This window comes from Barbus barbus (assembly GCF_936440315.1).
Source record: "Barbus barbus genome assembly, chromosome: 31".
Classification (NCBI taxonomy): domain Eukaryota; kingdom Metazoa; phylum Chordata; class Actinopteri; order Cypriniformes; family Cyprinidae; genus Barbus; species Barbus barbus.
Genome location: NC_136759.1, coordinates 12,826,275 through 12,846,085, shown reverse-complemented (window position 1 = coordinate 12,846,085; position 19,811 = coordinate 12,826,275). Strand labels below are relative to the sequence as shown.

The 19,811-nt window shown below is 38.2% G+C and overlaps 1 protein-coding gene across 3 annotated transcripts in view; it reads left to right on the top strand.

The window, feature by feature from the left end:
• LOC306851595 (BCAS3 microtubule associated cell migration factor-like) overlaps positions 1-19,811 on the top strand; it is a 242,230-nt gene that overhangs the window by 48,738 nt on the left and 173,681 nt on the right. For all 3 annotated transcript variants that reach the window (XM_079387976.1, XM_079387977.1, XM_079387978.1), the window contains exons 14-15: positions 8,568-8,701; positions 14,287-14,551. In XM_079387976.1, the coding sequence (XP_079244102.1) occupies positions 8,568-8,701; positions 14,287-14,551 (399 nt within the window). The remainder of the gene's footprint in view (positions 1-8,567; positions 8,702-14,286; positions 14,552-19,811) is intronic.

Here is a 19,811-nt window from a genome sequence, read left to right as displayed (position 1 = left end):
TATGTTAACCGCCAGATTTGTCCTTAAATTACTAGAAATGACTGTGTGCATTTTAATTATTTTCATTTGGATGTAATTTAATTTTAAAATATAATTTAAGTCAGTTAAGCTACAGTGTTGAAAATTCCAATTCCAGACACATTAACTGTCCAACAAACAAACAAACTAGAAGTTGTCTCTTGGCTGTTTTTTTGTTTTGTTTGTTTTTTAATGGTGTTTCCAAAAGGTGGTAAAAGCAGTGTCTTGTGAAGTCTGTACCTCAGTTTGTAGTTGTAAAACCTTAGCCAGACGCTTTGGTTTCAAGGCTTCAATGGAAGCATCCTCCCTGATCCCTCCCTTTCATTCCTCTTGACCTGAGAAGAGTTACTTCTCTTCTTCACCTCTAGTTTCTAGCTTGTTTTTGTAGGAAGGATTGCCTGTGTGGACTACGTTTTTGCTGACAGCTTTATGCCTTTATGCTTGGAGGCTTTTTAGCAGTTTAAATAGTTTGGTTGGCCGGTTGGCTTTAGTCTCCAAAAGTTCCACCAGATTCCCAAGGAACATCCAACGTTAGTCTTCCAAACACCTCAGCTGCAATGAATGATCCATTGTCCTGAGAAAATCCTAAGGTCATCCCCAAAATTAAGGGCATTAACATTGAATCGCAGTATAAAGAATTGTGGAATCGTGTTTGCTGTGGTAAATGTTTCAGAGGATTAATTAGCTAACCGAAACCTTTAAAATAAAAGAGAGCGCTGAAATGGAAAGAGATTATAGCGACTGTCTGTTTCCTGAGAAAGGATTACTCTCTTTCCATACTCCTCCTTTCTGCAGTCAGACTCTTATCTAGAGATTGCGGTTTAGCTCATTTATTCGGGGCTTTTAAGAATCACACAAAGGCCTGTTTTAGGCTGACTAAGCTTTTCAAGGAGACTCTGCTTTTCCACCGCGGAGCGTAAAATAGATTTGTACTGCTGTCAAGCATCAACTGCATTTTGTGGCTGTAGACAGATCCACAAGAAGTACTTACAAGAGCGATTTCATGGCTGCATAAATTGTTGGCTGAGGATAACAAGGCAGTGTTCACAATTAACACTTGGCAAATGCCACATGCAATTTTATTTTTTTATTTTTTTTAATCATATATAATGTTGTCATTTGGCATACGCGTATTGTGAGAATGATAATCTGACTGGTGTAAATAACATTGAGTGAATCTAACCATACAAAATTATTTACTAAAGAAAATAACTTTGTCTTGGGTGACTTTTATTAACTTTTATCTCAGAGTAAACTTTTTTTTTCTCTCCAGAACTCAGTGACCGCACATATGGAAATCATCTTCATCTCTTAATTAAACAATTAAACACCACATAATAACATTAAGATATACAGTGCCCTCCATAAGTATTGGAACAGTAAAGACAAAATTGCTCTGTTGGCTGTGGAGTCAAGACATTTGCAAATATGATTAAAAGATGAATATGAGACAATGTCACATTTTATTATTAGCCGTTTCAACACATACATGTTTTACCAAATAAAAAGAACAGCACTTTTAGAGTTCATCCCACTCATTGATGTGAGCATAAGTTTTGGGACAGTTGAACATAAGGCAGATATATATAAGATTAAAAGCTATTATTTAGTTGCAGATCCCTTGCACATAATCACAGCAGTGAGTCTGTGACCCATAGACATCACCAGACTCTTGGTCTCATCCTTTGAAATACTTTTACCAGCCTTTAATGCAGCCATTAAAGCTCTTCAGCTGGTGAAATTCATGTTCAATCGGATTTAAATCTGCAGATTGACTTGGGCAATCTAAGACTTTCCATTTCTTTGCCCTTATAAATTCCTGATGCAATACGAAGCACTTCCCAATTAATCTGGCGGCATTTTCTTGAATATTGGTAGGCAAGATGGTTTTGTACCCATCCAAATTCATTCTGCTACTGTCATCATACATTAAGTCATCAGTAAAGTTGAGAGGGCCTTGTTCCAGAGGCAGCCATGCAGGCCCATGACACCACACCACCTCCACCATGCTTTACAGATGAGGCTGTATGCTTGGCATCATTTGCAGTTCCCTTTTTTTCTCCACATTGTTGCTTTCCCATCACTTAGATAAAGGTTCATCTTTGTCTCATTGGTCCATAAACACAGTTCCAAAACTCTTCTGGCTCACCTTTGTGCTTTTTTGCGAACTCTAATCTTGCCTTTCTATTTTTGGTGCTGGTCAGAGGTTTGCATCTTGCTGTGTAGCATCTGTAATTCTGTGTCAAAGTCTCCTGAGGACAGTAGATTGTCAGAGCATCACCCCAGCTTTCTGGAAGTTGTTGGTGATTTTACAGACAAATCTTTTAGGGTTCATTTTCACAGCTTTTATGATTTGTCTGTCATCAACTACTGTTGTTTTCTCAGCCGATCAGGTTGTTGTTGGTTGCTGGTGTCGCTGGTGGTTTCCAAACTCTTGATTTCTCCATGCCCTTTGTTTTTGCTATAGCTCTAATTGACTTCCTGTTTTCTTTTAGCATCCAAATTGCTTGCTTTTCTCTCAAAGTCAGCTCCCTCATCTTCATCCTGGTTTGTGTGCGTCATCATCGAATGCAAGATTCAGAATGCAGAAGTAATGGATATAACTGATACAACACATTCCTTTTAATATGTGAAGAATTAATGCAACAGGACACAGCTGATCACTTAGAAAGACTGTTCCAATACTTATGCTCACATCAGATAGAGGGATAAAACTCTAAAAGTGCTGAACTTCTTAGCTGGTAAAAGTGCTGAACTTCTTAGCTGGTAAAACATCTATGTGTTGAATCACCCAATAATAAAATGTGACATTCTGTAGTTTTGTCTCATATTCATCTTTTAATCATATTGTGAATGTCTTGACTCCACAGCCAACAGAGCAATTTTGTCTTTACTGTTCCAATACTTTTGGAGGGCACTGTACATACACACACACACACATACATATACTGGCTATATATATAGTATATATGTATAGTATGTTGGCGAGTAACAGGAATACGTAATATAATTTCAAAGTAAATTACTGAGAAAAAAATGTAAATTATAGTTACTTCTGAAAATGTTAATGATTACAATGGTTAATGATTACATTTGAATATTTTCTGTAAAATGAATTTGTTGCTTTGCCTGTTTTTGATGTGCACAATACCTCCTGCCATCTGAAGGGCATTTTGTAAAGTTATGCTATTCTGATACTTTTGAATCATTCTCCTTTTTGATTCGCTTTAGGCTACAAACCGTCTAAAGCCCCGTTCACATTACAAGCGACAAAGCGATACGATCCCATTGATTTCAATGGAGAGCTGGCGATTTCTGGCGACAAGTGCGGCCTTTGGCGACCGGATTGGGCATTTCCAGCAACGCGACAAAGTTCAGAATCCTTCAAATTTATGCAAATGAAGAGTGACTTTTGGGAGCGACAGCCAATAGGAAATAAGACGGTAGAGCTCGTGATCATTCTCCTCTCAGCCGTAGATAAACATACGCAATGAAAACAATAGGCTCTGTTACTCATTAATTTTTGTTCATATGTACAGATTTAATTCATATTTATATTATAATTAGTCTTTTGCCTCTCAAATGTTTGTATTTAGCGGTAAGAAACCTAATTCTCTGTCAAGGCAACCAGTAGTGAGAACGCCAACTAGCAACCTCTTCGCCAGCCCCTGACAACATGCAGTGACAAAAGTCGCTGTAGTGTGAACACAGCTTAAGGGTTGCCACCATGGCGAATTATAAAAATGTATTCCAGTTTTTTAAAAGTGCGTTTCAGTGCTGTGCCTTAAAATTGTATTATTATAATTAATTTAAGTGATGAAGGATTTTAAAAGTCTGACCATAATCACTGTTGAGTATGACTGCAGGTTAACCCTGCCTGCATAAAATGTCTGAAAATGATTAATAGTTAAAAACAATCATTGGAAATTTAGAAAAGTAATCAAAAATAATGGAATGTAATCAATTACATTACTTTAATAAAGTAATTGAAATAGTTACACCACTTGTTAGATTTTAATTAAATTAACTTATAATCTGTAACCTTCCCAACAATATACATGCGACTTATCCCAGTATGATGCCTATTATTAGACTGAATTTCCTCCAAAAACAGCTCAGGAAACGTGAGTAAAAAAAGTGTCCAGATTCCGTGTGGGCCTAGTGATAACCTCCACATCCATCCTTCCTTAATGGACGTGACCTCGTGGCCACCTTGGTTACACTGATTCTCTAGAAGGTGAATTTCGTTGAAGTGTTGTATTAAAGTAATGATTGCCTGCCGAGAAAAGGCCTTTATGATCTATTAATATTCAAGCGCTTACAGGTGGTTTGGCTGTAAAGCAAATACATAAACATTCTCCTTCGTTACACTTGAATGTGGATCAAATGAACCGTGGGCACCTTTTTCCTCCTCCCACCTACTTTTTTTCCCCTCCCTTCCTCAAAGTTCTCAATTGAATTGTGGATGTGGTTTCATAGCTAAGAGCGTTGAGTGCCTCTCCAAGCCAGCATGCCCACAGGAGCAGTGTACCATGTTTAAAAAGCATATCCTTGGTACCAACGTACTAGATAAACAGTATTCCTGGCCGCACAACTCTGTGAGACGTGCTCGCAAGCCCCCTCTGGAATCCACAGCAGTCATCTCTGCCGGCCAGAGGAATGGAAACTGGAGACAGCATTACATCTGCCCGGCTCACCGCGAAACACTGCACAGTCACCACGCCAGGCCCCAATCTGCCACCCCATCCTCGACTCCACACACACATACACAAACACAGGCCGACTCCAGGTTGGATCAAACAGCCCAGCTTTTAGAAGTTCTCACTTAGTCTGTAAAAAGATTAACAAGTTATTGACTGCATGTTGACCCATGCCGGTCTCCTCCTCTCCTTAGTACTGTTATCTGATGGTTGGAGTGAGGGTGGCCTCCATGTGAGTGTTGCTCGCTCCAGGCTTGAGTGGGTGGCTTTGATGTGAGATGTGCAACCCTGTGTGTGTGTGCGTGTGTGTTCCACAGCTTTCATAAACACCTCCACAAGTGCAGCATGACAGGAGAGGAGGCCGTCCAATGGACTCACAAAGGACCACAAACACATGCACGCACGGTCATGCTTTTACAACTAATGTGGGCAGCCACAAGGACAAAATACTGTGATTGATGTGTTTATTTGTTCTTTTTCTTCTTTGCATAAAGTTCGTGTCTGCGGTATTAGAGTGCACCGATTCCCAGCGTCCGCCCTTTAAAGGTTTATCCACATGGTTATAATTTGAGATTTCCTCTTTTTCAAAGGTCTTAGATGAGTGTTGTTAATTTTAAAGGGATACTTTTGTTTCAGTTTTCCGACTTTGCCAAGTTGGAGGCCTCTGCTTGTCGGGCTGCTGAGATCATCGAGTTGGTCGGGGAGAATGGCTAAGACACTTTTGAAATAAAACATGGCTGTGAGGAGGTTTCGCAGATGTTTTGTGTTTAAAGACTTGTTAAGGAGAGAACAACAATGCGATGAATGCAAGTATGAAGAATCACTATACAACTTTTGGTGTCGAATGTCGGTTTGTTCGGGGTGCCTTTTAGCGAGAAACAGCCAAATCTGCATGAAAGGATAAGCTAGGGTCACTTTTTTTTTTTTTTATGCGATGTGTTTCGCAGTTCATATAAACGCAGAGCATGCTAACTTGCAGAAGTAAACTGCTTTTGATGATGTGCAATTTTAAAAGCTTTGAAATACAAATCGACAAATACAATAAAACTTAGTTTATTTATATGCTTTTTAAAATTAGATTTTAGGGTATTTTCAGACCTGTAGATCATTTGCTTTCTTCCTAAATGGGAACTTCAGTTGTTACAATGCTGCATTTTAATCTTTGTTTTGTTTTCACAGGGCAGGCACCATTTTGAAGTGCAGCAAAATTTGTTTAGTATTCAAAAAAATTATTATGAGTTTTTTATATTTATATACAGTTAGAGCAGGAATCGAGACTTTGTCGGGACACTATTCTTGCAGTGCACCCATTTTAGAGTACAGCAATGACTTTTTAAGCTACAGAGCTTTGTTTTACGGTGATGACTAAAACGCTCACCCACAGAATTAGACACTGATGCTTTTTGAATACTGCATTTCCCATTATGAATTATGATACAGTTTGGTTCATTGGTCCGTTGGGTCGGTTGATTTCTCATCACAAGCGAACCGCTTCAGAAAGTGTTTTCAATCCAACTTGTTCAGAGAATCCTGGACCGATTATTTTGGTGCAGATCTGAGCACAATATTCCTAAAAGAACTTAAAGAAAGAAAATGTGCCAGAACATGTTGTTCTTTGTCATGCAAATTTATAATGACAAAATGGGTAAATGAGTAAAGGAGTTATTCCCTTAGTTTTTCAAATATTTGATTAGGTATTAGATTGTGTACGTTATTACTGTAGCTCAAATACACACAACCCCCATTTATTCACATAATTTCTTATTAAAAGTCATAAATTACTCTCTTGCCTTGACATTGAGGTGTTATAAATAGGATGTGTCAAAAATTGCTTTAACATCTCAGGTTCCTGAAATTTTATGGCCGCTTACCAGCACAGAGAAGCTCTCTTTTTAATTTAGCTTCCCACAGGCTAACCAACTGACGCCTCTTCGCGAGGCCCTGTATTTCAACAAGGCCACAAAAGCCCCAGCGCTCGGTTTCCATTCTCCACTGGCTTTTGGAGCACAGAGTGTACCATCAGCAAACTTGTGTCCCAACAAGCTGGCCAAGCCTCATCTATCAAAGCCAGGGTGAGCGCGAGAGCGGCAGGGCGGCGGGGTGAGGGAGAGGAAGCTCCCAGATAAACATACCGCAGCGCCTAAACTCCTAATCACTCTGCGCTTCCGTTTGTAGCCTCTATAATTAGAAGGCACTCGCTTCCATGTATTCCCAGTTGACGCAAATGCTTCTTGTGGCTTGGCACCTCATTTGGGGCGTGGGTTAGTTTATGGCCAGGCCGTAACTTGGTTTAGTCTTCTGATACAGCATAAATAGCTAACCGCAGTCTAATTCACTGGCCGACTCTGTTTTTCTTTTTCGTAGGCGCAATCTCAGCGTGACCCTTCCTTCGCTGCCGCAACCCATCCCCCTTGCTTCCTGTCTTACCGCTCAATGAGATGGCAAAGCCACACCTAAAGCAGATGCTGTTTCTAAGTGTGAAAATGAAAATAACACGGTCAGAAATAGTACAGATGAGCTCATCTAGGACGGCCGCTGTTCCATTGTCATGTGTGTGAGAGTTCGTATGATCTTCTGACGATATCCTCATTTTTAGATTTGTCAGACCACCCAATAAATGCTCGCCACAAATTAAACCCCTCTGTGAACTCGGCATTAGAGATTCAGCATTGGAAAATCACTAATTATTGTCATCTTAAATTACAGCAGTGAGATCGAGAGCGAGCAGCTAAATCCATCTTAATCGTAGTGTTGGAGAAACTTTCCAAAGCGGTAGTGACCAGACTTTCATGTGTGTGGAAAATAGCCTGTAGAGCTGTCACACTGTTTTTAGGAATAAGTTGTATGTGGCATTGCGTTGCCATGAAGGTTCGCTTCGGGGTTTTTTTCTGGTGTGGTTTAGTAAGTGTGTTGTTTACAGTAAGAGCTTATACTTTCTGTAGTTTCACTAACTTCAAATAAAAGTGGGAAAATGAGAGGCCCTGTCATCAGAGGTTCCACTTGGGTTCTCCTGCGGTTGTGTTTAAAACAGATCCATATACTCTCTGGCCCGGACAGCTGAGGGAAGATCTTGGCATGCAGTTAATTCTAGAACACAAATTGCAGTGGAACACGATTACCCTTTACAACCATGTAAACGTGTCTCATGAAATGCTCAGTACTTGACGGCAGTCTGGGTGCCATCGTTTTTTACTTTTTTTAACGTTTTTGAGTATATTCTTCTCAGTTTAAACCCAGAATTAGTGCTCTTAAAGCAAGTAAATGTTCAAATGAGATTGATATATATATTTCGAGTGGCACTTCCTGCTACTTTCATTGATAGATGAACATGGACTATCACTAGGCCACAATTCAGAAAGATTGAATTAATTTTGATCCCATCACCAGTTCCTAAATCCTAATGGTAAACCCCAAGAAAATTTAACTAGGGCTGGGAAAATCCTAAAAACTTAAAAAGCATGGAGGAGCAGTTCTGTAGCCTCAAGAAATAAATGCTGCATTTGTTGCATTTAATGATCCATATTAATCAAGCATTATATTACTTTCCACTTATATATATTTTTTTCCGTTTCCTGAGGCTGTGTTAATGTTTTATCCCAATTCCTATAGCTATATTTTCTTAAGTATGTGCCTTTCATCATGCTGCTCTGAAATTTAAGATTGTTTATGTTCTAATGTTATCAGTGTAAAAATGGCAGTTTATCTCAGAAAACTGTTTGTTTTGTTTAATCACAGCCCTCAATTCATCACTTCCTGTGTCACAAATACTGTGGGGAATCATGTTTGTTTAGTTGTGCTAAGAAGGTGCACTGTGGTGAAATAAATGTCACCTCTTTTTATGATCTACAGGTATGTTACTGGTGACTGCAGACATCCTTGGCCATGACTTCCACGTTTTCCAAATCTTTACTCACCCATGGGCATCTTCCCAGAGTGCGGTTCATCATCTATACACGCTTCACAGAGGAGAGACTGAGGCTAAGGTAAGAACACACATGTACACACACATTTACATAAAAGCTTTTCCTTACTTTCAGCACTGTCCTTTAGCACGCACATATGGTGCAAACTTGTATCCTCCAAATGGAAGATGTATCAATAACAAAAAGAAACTGTCTTGCATTCAAGTAATACATGGACAGTATGGGATATTAATTCAAACTTCAAAGCTCTTCGTTCCATTCTTTGCTCACATGCAAATGCCTATGAACACTCAGGCTATTTTCGGGGGAGTTATTGAGATGAAATATTGCCTATCTGGACTCTTTTAATCATTAGCATAATCATTTAAAGTCTTTGTGGGCCACCCACAACTGTTTACGGTTGCCTGTGCTTGTATGGCTCTGGAAATGTGCAATTTGAACATGCTTTTCATCGTCGGTGAATCCCTGCATGTTATCTAAATACTGTCAAGAGACATAAGACTTGGTACCACTGAGCTTCAGACCACGTTACTACTGTCTCGGGCTCTTTTGTAGTATATAGGGCATTGTATGTTAGACAAAAAGTGTGGGTATGACCCATCTGATTGATCTTAAACATGACAGTGAGATACATAGTCCCTTATTACTGCAGTATACATGAAAAATATGAGTGTAACTGTAATCTGAAGATCTAGTTACTGTTCAACTGTCCACCAACTAAAGGTTAAAAACATCAGGGCTTTTCCATAGTCACAGCACATGAATTTTTTGTACTTGGAGAACTTTTGCCCCCAGTTCAGAACAAAATTACGTGGATCCACGTGAAATAATTGTACTCTCAGCAGTTAGTCTTTGCTTATTCTAAAACTTCCTCCCCTGTGGCTCCCATGTTCAGTTTTCAACACTCTGGAATCCGAAGACCTGAAACTATTAGGGTTGCCAATGTGTTTTCAATCACCAAGGCTGCAAAAAAAGAGAAAAGTTGCTAAAAATACCTCAGACGGCTGGTGAGAGCTTAGATTGTGCTCCTGACTAGCTTTTACTCTTGCACCTTGGGGTCAAGCTTGGGGCTTGTAACACCTATGATATCTTAGGCTATGAGGTCATGGACGAGAGGACATTCCCACTGGGACAATATGGTCACGCTTGCGACTTTACACCACTCTCTCTTAAATCTCTGGAAATAGGCTCTTGGCAGCACTGAATATAGGCTCTGTAATTTTCCCATTTCATCCCAGCTTTATCAATTACAAATGTTGTCCATCCAGTTAGCCAGATGTTTGTTGCATTTTTGCCTCACTTTAGCATAGTAAAATATAGTTTACAATTTCTAACTAGAACACAATTCCTCCTTTACTGCTGTGAAAACTAGAATTGTTAGTATCATCTGGCAGGTTTAATTGATTGGAGAAGTAACAGCAATCTCTATTCAAGTCACATGATTTGAAGCTTATTTTTTATATATTATTTTAATATAATAAAAAAAAATGTTTTCACTTTAGTAGGTATTCTTTTTAAAAATAATTGTATTGTATTTTTATTTACTTATTTTAATTTTCACTTTGTAACAGTTATTCTTTATTATTATTATTCTTTATTTTTTTACTAGTTAGGTTAAGGCAGCAGTTCTTAATTCCAGTTCTCGTGACCCCCCCTCCCCCCTGCATATTCTGCATGTCTCTCTTAGTTAACACACCTGATTCAGATAATCTACTCGTTAGAAGTGAGCTCCGTGCATGAACTGTGTTCCAATTGACATGGACCCTACACAGTGTCCATTGCTCCCTACTCCCTGAGCAGGGGAAATCCGTTGAAGTTTACTTTACTTCGGAACATTCATTCATGGATTTGCGCTGCGCAACGTCTTTACACACAGACAAGTGACATAATATACCTCTGTAAATATATACAACTTAAATTCACGTCTCGCACACTAAAATGTACTTTGAATGGGACATTCGTTCGTTTCGAACTGCAATCATGGCGGAATATCCTGTGATGTCCACTTCGCAGGGCACTTATGTTCAAATAGAACAAACGTCTGAAGCGATAATAGAAACTCAAAATGTGCAGAGCGAGGACTGGAATTGAGAACCGTTAGGTTAAGGCAATGTACAGTGGTCTCAGAACATATTTGATAAAACATATTGATCATTCTTCAATCCGTTATTTATTTATTTATTTTTTGTATTTTAAACCAATAGAAGATGGTCAAATCCACATGCTTTTTTGTATTTTATGGAACGTTACTCAGGTTGAATAGTTGAAGCGGACATCTAAGGACATGATCTGATCATTAGCGTCTGCCAAGCCTTGGTAATCTATCTGGGTGCTTTAAAGTTTAATTTACTTTTGTGATCTATTGGGTTATTGCACAAATCAGTTTAGGAAATAACTGCAGTGATTTAGTTTTCCTCTCTCCTAAATGCTGTTTCATCCATGTAGCCTTGCAGCTGTTCCACCACAATATCTCCTTCAGTTGGCAAATTGTAAGGTTTTATTTGCTTAAGTAGAACTAATATTTATTCCGAAAGGGCCTAGACCCTTACTTACTCAGCCAGTGTCATGTTTGGATATGCACACAAACCTGATCCCTCCTCTAGTTCATAGACTCACACTCTCGCAGTCTCACTGACACGGTCAATGTCTAAAAGCATGCCAGACATATTTCTCCCAATTTAAATCCTTTATTACATGACAAATATTAACACTGCAGTGGAATAAAAACTGCATGTTATTCGCCTATGAGTGCCATGTAACTGAAGCACAGTCTAGTGTTATGTCTATAAGAAAGACTTGTCATTTTTAACTCCTATTGCACTTATTTATTAAGCCCATTAGTGTATGTTTTTTTTCTCCTTTTCACAATTCTCTTTGTCCCTTTACCCTTCAAGTGCACTCTGAGCCAGGTGCAAAAAAGGCAGAATTGCAGGCTGGTTACTGACCCGTGGATGAAGTTTAAGTTCTTCTCGTTCCTGCTCCTTATATTGAAGGTGTGATTACCTTACCCAGCACCTCCAGGCATGGCAAAGAGCTGGAACCGAGCGTGTAAAACATTCTCATTTTCCCTCCTCTGTGAGCACAGGGCCGAGGTGGCCCGCAGCTCCGCTGAGATGAGAAAGGTGGTTAATCTGTCACCGGCTTATGCCAGGTTTGCTGCCTGGCCATGCGTTGGCTTTGATCTGGCATTGTAAATAGCACAAACTGCAGAAAGCAAGCACCCTCCAAGATGCATTATCTTGAGCAGAACAAATAAAAGGAGTGATAGTGCCTTGTGGGTGGACGCAGGCACCCGGCCTTATCTGGCTGGCTGATTGACTGTGCTTGTACTCACTCCCAGCCTGCTCCGGACTGACCTTAGTCTGCGTGAAGGTAAATAACCCACCAGGCTGCGTTGCCTGAAGCCATACACTGTTTTAGCTGTTCTGAGCAGCACATGACTGACCAAACAGCTTGTTTGATTTGTGTCTGATTAACTAATTTATAGATCTCAGTCCTTGTCTTTGGTTACCTAAATCTTATTTTTACACCTCCAGGTGAAAATCTCTGGAGTGGCGTCGTCCCTGAACAGGAAATGGTCATTGATCTTGATTCATTTGCTCATCTCTGAGTTGGCATATTCAGCGTGAGACTGATCTGAGACAGATAGAGCAGAATGACCTAGAATCAGACAGATCTCCAGACAGCTGCATTCCAGTAGCTGATGGCTATCCATAAAAAGTGCTGTAAAAAAGCCATTAGCTGAACCTTGCTGACGGCAGAGTGCTGTATGGGAAAGCTAAGTGTAAGATTTCTGGACCATGTCTTGGAGAAGGTCTACCATCAATTCATAGAACTATATTCATTCTCATAAGGCACGTTCTTGTATTCAAAAACAGAATAGGATTTCAAGACGGTGTCTTATAAAACTATGCCCATGATGCAAGATGCTGAAAAAACAGGGTGTGATTCTAATGGAACACATTTTTTGAGATTTTATCTGTTTATCTTTGCCGGAAACTTTCTTATGACTAACACCATTGAAAATTCCAACAGAAGTCAGGTTGCATTCCTTAAAGTTGGCATGAAATTAAAATTCACTCAGTCCATTTTCTAAATGTGTGTTATTGATATTGTGTATGATTCATCCATGCATACGCTTCATTTCATCATATGTACATATGTGTTTGGGATGAGTAATACTGTGAAATATGATTTAGTTTAGTTAAACTTTATTATCCGTTCTGCTCGTCACAGATCGGAAATTTATCTTTGACACTGGTGACATAGATACATACACATTAATACTTAAAAAACACATCACACATTAACAACACAACGTGAAATTACACAATTTTGGGCAATCGACTCAAGAAAAAAGAAAAAAATATTCCATTAAATCCATTAAACATTGTACAACCAACCACTCTCTTGCAATTTCTAGAATTGATTTTCTATTTTAATATACTTTAAAATATGATTTATTTCTGTGATGCAGCACTGAATTTTCATCAGCCATTACTCCATTCTTCAATGTCACATGATCCTTCAGAAATCATTCTAATATGCTGATTTATTATCAGTGTTGAAACTGTTGTGCTGCTTATTTTTTTTGGAACCCGTGATATTTTTATCTTTGATTATTTGGTGAATAAATGGTTTTATTCAAAATTAGTGCTGTCAAATGATTAATCGCGATTAATCGCATCCAAAATGAAAGTTTTTGTTTACATAATATATGAGTGTGTACTGTGTATATTTATTATGTATATATAAATACAAACACTGAGATTAAAATATTACTGTGTTGGTGTTTGCCAGACTAAATAATTTAGTCCTTTAGTCCTTTTCGACTCCAAGCTTGGTTTCAGATCTGCTTTCATCCAATCAACCACCAATGGATAGAACCAAGTCCGCACTACTTTTTTTTTTTTCTTTGATAATGGGTTTAATTTGAATGTATGGCCCAATTCGATTTAATTCATGTTTGTTTGTATAGTGCTTTTCATGATACAAATCGTTGCAAACAAAGCAGCTTCACAGAAAATGTTTCTGCATTATATTTAGGAGTAGTTTATCAGTGGTGAGTGACTGTCAAGGTGATGTCCATTTGGAAGAAATGCACAGTAAAAATCATGCAATTAGTTAAAGACATGTATTTAAACAAACGGTGAACACTATTAACAGCAGTGATTATATGTTGCGATCAGACTTGTAGGAAAATTTGGTAGTTTTGTACATTGGTTCAGGGTTGTCGTTATCTGAGGTCCTCGGAGGGGTTGGCATCTTCTTAAGAGGTTGGATCCATTCCAGGCTGAAGCATGTGTAATTCCTAGTTACCTCGGGATTCCCATCCCATGGCAGAAACGGAAAAGCAAATAGAGGAAAAATTAGCCTATAGCTGCTCTTCCAACCAAAGAATGTAAATGTCTCAATACAAAAGAAGATCCACTACCTCTTTTACGTTCTGACTTTAAGCCAAATTTTGAAGGATAGGCATTACTGTATTGTTCATACTGTATACTCAAGACCCTATACTCAAAAAAACATCCTGTAATGGTGATTTTGTATATTTTAATGGTGATTTGTTCATTTTCAAATCCGAACCTACTCAAATCTAAAAGCTGATTTGAGCTTCATTCCTTTCTTTCTCACCCTTGCTCTAGGTGCAGGACATCTGCTTCAGCCATGACTGCCGCTGGGTGGTGATCAGTACTCTTCGTGGTACCTCTCATGTCTTTCCCATCAATCCGTATGGTGGAGCGCCATGCGCACGCACGCACATGTCTCCACGTGTGGTCAATCGCATGAGCCGTTTCCAGAAGAGTGCCGGACTAGAGGAGATTGAGCAAGAGCTGAGCAGCAAACAGGGCGGCCGGTGTAGCCCCATTCCTGGCCTCTCTAGTAGCCCATCTGGATCACCACTACATGGTTAGCAAACATTATGCATTTTTTTGGAAACATTATGCACCTCTTGCACTTCTGCAAACGTTCATAAGTTAGTAACACTAATCGTTCTGTTCCAAAACCTACTAAGATGGTAAAATTATGCATTTTTAATTAATCACTCTGGACTATTTTTCTTATATATTTTTTGGTAACATATTGAATTAAATAGAAATTCTATTATGTAATATTTACATTTTTCATGTATTTACGTTTCTTGAATTAATTTTCACTAAGCCAATAGGCACCTTACTAGAATTTGAAATGGAGCAAGTAGATCCTGGCCATTCAGGGGTTAATCGAGTCACCCTAGCAGACCTTGTGATTGAGCCTGTTGACCTCTGTCACAACACTGTGATGTTTGTCAAACACTGTCCCTGGCTGCAAACACACTTACACTGACCACGTCTGACCGTTAGGTACATACACACCCACCCACCAGCACACACACTTCTCTGATTGCCACAGGAGCTGGCATGCCTGTCAGTGTTGTTTGCCCATCAGCACTCCCCACTCCATAAAGCAGAGGTCTGATTAATCAATACCTCCGTGCTCGCCGAAAGCACCCCGCTGATACGGAGCCGCAGGGTGTTTGCAGAGCTTCCCAAAGGGCTCAAGAGAACCTTACTTTCTCTGTCACCCAAAGTCATATATCAAATGACACTATACTGACGCTTCAAAAAACAGTTAATGTAAATGTAAACTTTATTTATTTATTTGTCAAATTTTGAAGCCTCAGAATAATATATCAAAATAATCTGTTTGGCTACTGCATTGCGTCTTGCTGATTTTCAGCATCACCATATTTTTAAGTTAAAATTGAAATGTTATGGACTATATAAATATAATTTACTGTGATGATGAGATCAGATCTGTGTGTGGAGCACTGGCTGTTGTCAGACTCCTTATTATTACAATTAATGGCAAAATAAATGTTTGGAAATTTAAACTGATATTTCCTAATGACACACTACTGCTTTTTTTTTTAGCTGGTGAAAATACTAGTGTTCTAATGATTTTGGCCACCACTGTGTATATACATAAATATATATATATATAATTTTCTATTACATTCTCCTCTTCCTCCTCCTCCTCTTTTTTTTTTAAATAATTATATGATTAATTTGAGTGACCTTTGACTGTCTCAAAGACAATATAAATAACTTTTTTTCACTTTGAGTTGAGCAAAACTGTGACATCACAGGGCCGGAATGTTTGGCGTCCCGTGTAGGGATGGTTACCAGCAGCCATGAAAGTGGGCCTCAGAAGCCCTGTCGTAAATCAGACTCACTTTTCAAAGCTGGGTATTAGAAGCACCTGTCAACAATTAGTCCTATCAGCTTCAGCCCGATGAGATGCCTTGACAACAGGGTTCTGAGGTGACATTTTTTTTGTACTGGGAACAGGATGGGGGAATCTAAGAAACAGAAGTCTGAGGAAGTTCATATGCCTTGGAGGCAAACCTTGGACTGTCCAGATTTTATAACCTCAAGGATCATTCCATAATTCCTTAAGCCAAAAGATGGGAGGATAGCAGGATGTGGCTTTTGAATTAAGATGAAACGGTGTGGGGGAGAAAAGGAGAGGGAAAAGTGGTCTGCACTTTTCCGTGGTCCCTGAGGGCCTCTCCTATGGGCTCATACTTGGAGCTGGAATGCTTGAGCCACTCACATATCCTGCCGGAGATGTTTGCTTTATTTTCAAACCAGTCATTCAGTTTTTCTTACTATTTTCTTTTTTTTTTTTTACATTATATTTCAGTGTATTACAAATTACACATCGCTCTTCTTCACACTTTTATCATTCACCTTCCTAATATATGATAATAAAACATTTGTTTTTCAAATGACACATTTGTTTAATAAACTGAATTGCAGTGAAATTATTTCTTTAATATTTTTTTTTAATCCATTGAAATTTCATACATTTACAATTGGCTGCATTTATTTGATCAAAAATACCATGAAACTAAAATTATTACATTTTATTATTACATTTTAAAACAACTGTTTTAATATATTTTCAAATATAATTTATTCCTGTGATGGTAAAGCTGAATTTTCATCAGTCATTATTAATCCAGTCTTCAGTGTAACATGAATCTTCATAAATCATTCTAATATGCTGATTTGGTGCTCAAGGAACATTTATTATTATTATCAATGTTGATAACAGTTGTGCTGCTTAATATTTTTGTGTAAAGCATTATGCAGTATTTGTTTTCTTCAAAAGAATAGCATTTATTTGGAATAGTAATCTTTTTTTAATGTTAGTGTTTATTATCACTTAATTTAATGCTGAATAAAATTATTTAAAAAATAAATAAGTACATTTTTGCTAAGAAAAAAAAACTTTTGTACTTTGGCCCCAAACGTTTGTACTTGTTGATTTGCGAAACAATGTAATGACAACAGGATTTCTACAAATAAATAAAATTTTCTGCATTTTCCTTCTCTAGGAAACTACATTTTACGTCATCGTCAAATCAGCAAAATTGTTTTTGTGGTTTCCACACTTTTAAATCCTTTTCCGCTATGATTAGTTATCAGACCCAAAAAGAGAAAAGGCTATCAGCGTCACTTTTCCGTTTGCTTTTCCGTCGGTTTTGTTAATTTTTGGGTCCTTGAGCGTGAACGGAGGCGGCAGAAATAAATGATTGATAAGAAAAGCCGCAGCGCAGTAGCCACAACAGTAGACTGGCAATTGTCTCCTGTGACAACTCATTGATTTAGGGAAGGAACTAGAGAAGTACACATCCTTCAGAGCTGGCACTCTGTAAAAATAGAAACCACAATCGGGCTTTCTCCTCTCCTAGTTTAATTGTGGATTTTTTCCCCATCTATTTTAGGAGCCACATCCCCCTCGCCTTAGGTTCATGGCATTGTTAGATAATTCAACAAGTCCTTCTTTGTTCAGTGCTAACAGACAGTTAATTCATTCATTTAGGTGCTGATTTCTGCTAAGTTGTTTTGTCCGTCTGCCTTTTCTACCTATAACTGAACAAAAGCCAAAGGAAAATGCTTTTTGAAGCATAACTGTTGTTGTATGGTTTCCATTGACAGGAGTGTTTGGGGTACATGTGGCTTTGGTAGCCATGCTGTGCAGCGGTTAAGCTCTGTGTCGGCCATGTGCGAGGATGTGAGGAGTGCGATGGAAAGAGCCGTCTGGACTGAGGCGGTCATATTAGCTTTGAGCTTACAGGAAATTCAGTGTCAGTTTGACAAAACTTGGTGGTCTCCTTCTTTGCGCATGTTCATTGACTATTTTGAAAGGAAAAACAAGGTGCAACAGGAAGCTGTTAATTCGCTGTTATTGAGTTAGGGATAACGGGATACTTCCTTTGAGCCATTTAATGTCAGCATACAGCTTGTTTGGGTTTCAGGCTTGTTTTATCAGTAACTACGCCTGTTTACACCATTCATCATCTTAAAGCAAAAACAGCCAGACACGGATGCTTTTGCAGAACTGATGACACAATGTTGTTTGGAGCAAACTGTTTTAAAAAGCTCAACACTGTGGTTATTAATTTGCCACAGATCAAATTCAAATGGCATTCATTCAACTCTTTAAATACTTTTTCACGTATTATATGCGTTCCAAAATTTTATTTAGTTTTTTTTTTCTTCAGCAAGGATGCATCATTTCAAATAAATGCTGTTCTTTAGAACCTTATATTAATTGAGGAATCATGGGAAAAAAAAGGAAACGCTACTGTTTACACAAAAATATTTAGCAAATTAGGGACATTAAAATGATTTCTGAAAGATCATGTGACACTGAAATCTCAAGTAATGATGCTGAAAATTCAGCTTTTCCATGACAAGAATAAATTGCGTTTAAAAATATATTTAAATAGAAAACTGTTACTTTAAATTGCAATAATATTTCCACAATTTTACTGTACTGAATAAATACAGTATGAATTTTTTCAAATGAATGCACCCTTAATTGAATTTAAATGCAGACTAAAAATGACAGACCTTAATAATTGTGTAATTTGCATTGAAAAGAATGTATTCAATTATGTAACTTTTTCACTCAAATGTCATAATATAATTAGATAATTTTTCATTAGTGCTCTCAGACTTTTGGAGCCCACTGTATTTGTATATAACATCAAATCCAGATATCTGCATTTGAAATATGGGACTCCATTTATTGTCTGTTGTTGGGCTGTAGTGCCTTTAGAGCAGATTATAAGTTTTGCTTTCGTGTCGAGTGTGGCGGTAAACTGTATGCCACACTCACTGAGTCCTGTGCTGAATCATTTACAACCTCAGATCTGTTTACTCTCTCTCTTTCTCTCTGTGTGTGAGTGTGTGTCTGTGTGTCTGTCGGACATGCAGCCAGATGAGCTGATCTGATCTGTACGGGCAGGGCCAGCAAACACTCTCTGTAATCACAAACTGCCTCCTCCCTTGTTTGTGGCACACACACACTCTTAAATTCCATCACAGCTTCACAGCGGCTCTCCGGCTCTCAAAGATAAAGCTCAGCTCCTCCTCTCACAAAACAACAGACGTGCAATCAGCCCAGGCATCAAAGCGCCGCTCTTGTTTTAACATACCACAACTCTGCATCATGTACAGTCTCATTCAGACTCCCTATCCTGAAGATTTATTACTCTGGTTACAAAGTCTTGTCCTATTCCTGAGCACAGTACCGGTCCAGGCCTCTGGGTGGCGCTGTGTTCTCAGCTTTTTGTTGACAGGCCAGTTTCAAATGAAGGACCTTATTGGCAGAGAGAGGAAAAATACTTAGGCCTGAATCATGCCACTATGTTTTGTCTCGATATGAATCTAATCCAGCAAAAGGACCGGGGTTACTCTGTAATTTGTCCTGAATTTTATGAATGGCCTCCTCTTAAAAGCAAACAGCAATGCTTCCTCTCTGACTTATGCCCTAAAGATAAATGATTTGTCTTTTTATTGGTCATCTTTGACTAGATTATTTTTACTTTTTTTTTTTTTTTTTAATTATTTAATCTTACATTTGTCATTGAAAAAAAAAAATTATAATAATAATAAAAAAAAATAAAAAATAAAAAAAATAAAAAAAAAAATATATATATATATTAGTAATATTGTAATATTTTTTGTTTGCTTTTAGTAAAGTATGCTTGTTTTGTTTCTAGAAAATATAGCAGTTTTAACCGGTTGTACTTTATATAGTCATACATATTTGTTGTTTGATCATATTCCATTTTACTGGACATTTTTATAGTTTTAATGCTTAATGTTGATCT